Below are 6414 nucleotides of genomic sequence, written 5' to 3' on the forward strand. Positions count from 1 at the left end.
TTATATATATATATATATATATATATATATATATATATATATATATATATATATATATCCGTTGTGACCTCTAGCGCTGAGCGGCTATGAAGGAACAGGGTGTGTAACGGATGGAATAAAGGCCATATGAACCTACCTGTCATTGCTGGATCTCGCTGGACAGTAACAGCACTACTGTTTGCAAGAGCACTGACGGCGGAAGTGCAGGTAGTGACTGTGGTGGAAATGCTTGGTACTGGTGGGGGAAGTCGCATGGGAGAAGGACTACCTACGGTGGGACAGGAAATGCGGGTAGAGTCCGTGGCAAGAACGGTGGAGACCGATGTCCCGGGGGCTCTGAAACAAAGGGATCAGATATCACAGGCGTTTGTCAAATTTGGCATCTGGAAAGTGCTTCAGAATGCAATTAGATAAACTCAGCATAATAAGGGATCTCCGGCTAAAGATGCTGATTGCAAGTAAGTAGATGATTCTATCAAATGGGTAACATGCGTCCCACCGGTGCACAACGAATGAAAAAGTGAAATTGTTCGATAGTGATAATTAATTATTAATTAATTATCATAATATCGTATCATTAATTAAGTTCACTGATCAATACATGTGCTTCGCATATCGGATGACCGTTCACCTCGCAGAGCTGCTTTGAACAACCTTGTAGTAACTGTAGGCGAGCAAGGTTGATAACTGCCACCTCCCAAGATGCGGACCCCCAGACTCAACTCATCAACGGTTACTGACGCAGTCAGTGGAGCTAATCTACCAAAGCTATCGTTCCTAATGCGTACCTGCTCAGTTTCCCGCTCCTTCATATCAATATACTAGGCTAACTAATTGGTTATGCCATCGTCTCTGATGCCTGTCTGTATCTCCCATGTTGTCTCATTTCTGGTGACCGAAATTGTGGCAACTGGAACCGACGTAACCTAGGTACATGGCTTCGGCTTAACAACCGAATTGATAAATAGGTTTCACAATGTAAGTTACGGGACCATTTGTTGTGCATCATAAATACCCGCGTTCCCCGATCGATGGCAGGGTATGGGTATATTGCAGTTTTTCTCCGAGCGCAAACAACGGATAAGCGAAGAGTCGAAGTTTTAGCTAATAACATGTATGGTTTACCGAACCATGCATCAGCTTTTGGGGCCTGGAGTAATACTAAAAACGGTATTGCTGAATCGATGGTGACACGTAAGCGTTTGTCAGCTGGCGTGCGGCTTGAGTGAGCATGTTTTTCCAGCCAGTGGGTACTATCGAACGTAGGTACAGAGACTAGACGCGTGAACAATTGTCCCAATGGAAACTGCTCTCTGTGGAGCACAGTGCCCGTCCCCTGTAAGAACACCGACTCACTACGACTGTGTGGCCGTATAGGGTGATTGTAACTTTTAGGCTATTGGTACCTCTACAACAGGACAGCCTCTCTAATATAGATGATTTCATTTGAAATCTTTGAGGTCTAAGGAGGAGGGAGTGCCCTACATAGACAAGAAACGCCCTGAAGTATGCTTTTGTTAGCTGTTGGCTCATCGACCGGATATATACGTAGAGGAAAAGGAAACGGCGATCGAGTTATTATTCAAAGCTCATACATCCTTCATGCTTCAATCTCACCAGTCAATATAATACAAGGTAGTGGTTTGGCCATACATTGTTAAATCATCGTTTGTCACGAAAAAATGTTTTCCATGTCAAATTCACAGTGGCACAAGTAGGGAGGTGGTCAGCCCGTGATCTGGCAGATGTTTATACAAGCGATTCCGAAAGCCTTGGGAAGATCTGCACTCCATGATGGAGTCCTTGCAGTGCTTTGATAGAGACGCCGCAAGAAGGCTGCTGACTGATACCCACGGGTCTTTCTATTCAGTTTTTTTGAATGCGTGTCCGGAGGTGTATGAATATCGGAGTGTTTGAGGCTTATACTAGATCACTTCTTCTACTCCTCTGGGTTTTCCGCGACTGAGCTCTTGAATATTGTAAGGCAGTGAAACACCGGTTTCCAACACATGCTATGTGGCCAATTGTTTCTTCCGTACATTAGCGGGTCATATCAAGGCAATTTTTACACTTCCAGAAAAAAGGTCACGGTATTATGTGCACATGGGTGGATATTGCGATGAATATCATGACATACACCGCAGAGCACATTTTCGAGCGTGATTTCAACCAGTCATAGCACCGTCCTTGTTTGAACGCCCTCTGGAGTAGCTTCCGGTATCCACTGATCATCATCATCATCGACAGCATGACATCAGTGTTCAACACCGATGCTTCACTGCCGTACATATCCACTGAAAATGAATGACGTCCATTCAAGGCCATCCATCTTCTAGAATAATGATGCATCCCTTATCTCGTGTTTCTGAAACCAGTGACTACTTCAAACGTCTGACTATCCCACAAAGATGCGGGTTTCATTTAAAAATTGACAAAACCCTGACAGGCCAATTGTACTAAAACCAAAAATACCAATGAAAGAAAAGCTTTCAGCTGTAGCACCCTTCCGGTGCCTAGCTGCCATGCCACCCGAAGGAAGCACGAGGGCTGGGATACTCCCAGGTTGCCCAAGCCCATACAGGGGAAGTCGAGAGGCAGTGGTCGGGTTCGAACCGTGGACCTTCCGGTCAGTAAATTCGCGCTCTAACCACTTAGGCCATCTCGCTCACCGCGCTCCCGTCACGCGAGTAACCAACTGACAGTTCGTTGTGAGGAATTTCGTAGTCTTCATCTTGGAGATGAGATCGCTCATTACCGTCTGCTACCATTAGATAGGGTTACGTAATGGTTTATTTTTGAAGTAGTTCATTTGTCTCAAGTGAACGTATTTCCACCCGAAACTTTCGAACTGCCTGGCGCAACAATGTAACCACTAATTATCGAACGCATAAACATAACTATGTGGTACTACTACATTGGTGATGAGGAATTTTTGAGGTTTCCAATCAGGATCTCATCCTGCACGATAAATCTAACCTAAGCTGTAGAATCTAAAGGTGCTGTACACTTATCTCATTCTTGTTAGGAATACTTTGCAGTGCGCATGGCACGAATATTTGGGGGCATTAGGATACACATTTTCTCAATCGGGTAGGAATTTTTGTAGTAGAGCATAAAGCTGCAGGTGGCTTATCAACGACGCAACTGGCTTGAACCCAGACAGGACACGACGCCACTTACCAGGCAGTTCAAGTACGTTATTGTTGATTGGCTCCTCGAGTAATGATTTCTTCGAGGAGGAGTGCTCACATGGCTTGTGGGGTATTTTTATGTCCCCCAAAACCATACATCTGTTCTGTTATTGAAAAGGAATATTACATGGGCTTAGACCGTTGAAAAACAGGCTCCAAACTGAGAGCTACACATCTATGACAGTGTTGAAAGGAGTCAACTGATTGGAAAAAGCCGAAGACTTACGAGGTACGTGACGGTGATTTGTGTTTCAGTTCTTCCGCACTGTTGATTTTATCAGAGGAACTACTCAACAGCGCCGAACGTTTGCGTGTTTTCGCTTCCGCGCCGGCCAAAGCAGCCATTGTGAGGGAGTACACTTCATCGAATCGCACATTGTTGAACAAACGCTCAGCGGTACCTGCACCCATTCCTACCAATTGTTCCAAATCCCGCGAACCATGCCACTGGTGATTCGTTTCTACGCTATGGGTTATCGTTGATGTCGTGAAAGGAAACGGTTGATCTGTTCCTGATGAACCACATGAAGACTGACAATATCCGTTACTTTTGTGTATTGACACAGCAGAGGATAAAGAACCATGCATTCCCGGAGCCATTGAGTCAGACACAGTGGACGGTCGTAAATGCATGGAAGACCGGAAAAAAGCTGTGGAAATTATTGGGTCACCGGCGCCATGTAAGGATGATGGGTCACAGCCACGGATTTGGGGTGAGGAATTGTGTACATCGCCCGCGTCAGAAGGGTTGCGGCGAGATCCTGAGTGCCGTTGTTTGGGGCGTTTGGAGTTGAGACGTTTATCACCGAAGTGAGGCGGATATTTCACGGAGTTCTCCTCGGAACTGAACTCATCAACAACACTTTCTTGACTCTTGATATCAGTTTCGTCGGTCAGGGCAGCAACGCTGAACCGGTGGCAAGGTTTAGTTCTCGAATGAGACGAAGCAGAAGGAGTGGAAGCTGACGAGACAGGCTGGACACTCAGCATGCTACTGTTACAGTCGGGATGCCCATGGAAATCCACACCTGTTTCAAGTAGATAAGAAGACGGATGAAATAGGATAGACACCTGGACGACACACAAGGTAATCACAAATCCGATGACCAAGCCAAATCCGAAATCCACAGCACAAAAATTTTGATTGCAATGCCTCTTGAGACAAGCCAGAGAGTAGTAGGTCTCCACGGTGGTTGTATTAATCCAAGGAGAAACAATCCATTTGGACTATATGACGAGTACAATACCGATATCATCATTTTTAAACAACTGAGGGTCCAACGAACGAGTTCCTACAAATAGAACCATGCATGCGGGTGACCCAAATCCACTGTTTCATCTGAGAGTGATCTGGTGATTAAATCGGAGCAGTCTGTTTACACATTTAATGCTGTGCCCGATTAACCAACCAGCTGGCAGTATTTAATGCTTTTCAATGGAACCACCATCTGCATAGTGAATTCAATCAGGTGATTAATGTGATCAGAAACGAGTGAGTACATGTCGAGAAGACAGTTCTACCAGACTAGACATGATCCATGAAGGAAGCGCAAACTAAAACAGATACAGTGCACGTTCAAGCTTGTTTTAACAAATATGCTACATGCTAACCGAGTTTCAAACAGAGGCGACACATGTTGGTACAATATCAGGCAACAGGGTGCAGCAGTCCGTTCGAATCAACAAGGGACCTTTATACTGAGCAGTCAAACGGTCCAGTGACGGATGTCGCCAAATCGGGACTTTGAAAGGACAGCACTGCATTACATGCAGAAGCAAAAATGCCATGTAGTGAAGAACGAAAAACAGCGAACATACCTTCCACTCTGGACACGTTATGCAAATGCCATGGAGCCGCATGTGAACTCGAGTTCTGCGAGTAGAAAAAGCGGATAGACGACAGTAGACGTTTATATGCCAAAGACTAAAGGAGTGGATTATAATGAACACAGGAAAACATGAAGCTGAAGCTTGATAAAGTCGGGTAAGGTGGGGTTGCAATAACTACCGTTTCATGAGACGTTGGAGGTAGAAAAGCCTATCACTTTGAAGTTATCCAAGTTCCGAATTATGAATCCCATAAACACTTTCTGTCCAATCCTGCATCGCCTTAGGGGAAAGCTATATTCTGGAGATCATTGGTAGAGGAAAAAGCAAGGCTATACTGAGTTCGTCAAAATCTTGACTACTTATGATTGAAAGTAGCCAAGTTCTAATGCGAAGCATCAGTTGCTGAAGGTAATGACGTCATCGAGACACACGCGTCAGTCCCGCAGTGGTTTTGAAAGCTGAGTGACAATACGTATAAATGAGAACGCGAATAACTGTAAAACGGCCGAATAGCATCAAGTAACATTGTATTGTCTCGAGATGTGACATTCGACAGATGAAAACTGCAGAAACATCGAGGCAACCTGACGAGGGGAAGACGACACCGTGATATGTTGGACAGTTAAGGCCTATTTGAATGCAGTAAATTAAATATGATCAACTCGTATTCTTCAATGCTGAATCAGCTACAAGAAATGAGAGGAGTTACGCCATAATTACAGTTCCTTTGCTATATTTACCTCATAAACAAACAACCAGTGGGTTATGTGTAGCGGTAGGCATACCGAAAATATGCATGACTCAGTAAACAGACATTCTGACAATTGATAGCACATTTTGAAAGGTACAAGAATGGTTTTATGGTAATGAGCACGAGGGTTTCTAATGCCGACTGAATACCAGGGTTGGAAATAAAACGAACTGTTGCATGTTAGTCCATGATGAATGGACCAATGACATGCTCAATAAGTGGATGATCTGGTGATCTCTAATCCAAATGGTTGGGTGGTTTATTTAACTCTTTCCACTTTACCACTAAGACACAGCTAATTTGAATTGGGTGGCAAGCAGAGAGTTCATACATGCTGATGAACCAATGTAACCGGTAATGATAATTTTTGATGCCAGGCGAGAGGCTAAAGACAATCGATATACATATGAAGGTTCAACTTGTCAGTGACAAACGTGCGGTTGCAACGGAACAGGAATTCAGAAGTCGATGGTGTAGAGGAAAGACAGAATGTAGCAAAGAAGTAAATAAACAAAGAAAAACGACACTCTAAACGTTTTATCGTAGAACAGAAACAGTCTTTGTGAGATAAATGTTTAAATTATGAAAAAGCGGTTAGTCATTTGGGTGCACAGCGACCAGTCGCTTGACCTACTCCTCAGT

At 44.2% G+C, this 6414-nt stretch overlaps 1 protein-coding gene across 1 annotated transcript in view; it reads right to left on the reverse strand.

Moving 5' to 3' along the window:
- T265_06987 (hypothetical protein) overlaps window positions 1-5197 on the reverse strand; it is a gene marked incomplete at both ends in the record, with an annotated part of 15459 nt that extends 10262 nt beyond the window's left edge. Inside the window, 3 exons of the mRNA XM_009172404.1 lie at window positions 137-336; window positions 3418-4219; window positions 5010-5197. Coding sequence (XP_009170668.1) covers window positions 137-336; window positions 3418-4181 — 964 coding nt within the window. The remainder of the gene's footprint in view (window positions 1-136; window positions 337-3417; window positions 4220-5009) is intronic.
- Window positions 5198-6414: the final 1217 nt, after the last annotated feature.

Source organism: Opisthorchis viverrini (genome assembly GCF_000715545.1).
Source record: "Opisthorchis viverrini unplaced genomic scaffold opera_v5_153, whole genome shotgun sequence".
NCBI classification, from domain to species: Eukaryota; Metazoa; Platyhelminthes; class Trematoda; order Opisthorchiida; family Opisthorchiidae; genus Opisthorchis; species Opisthorchis viverrini.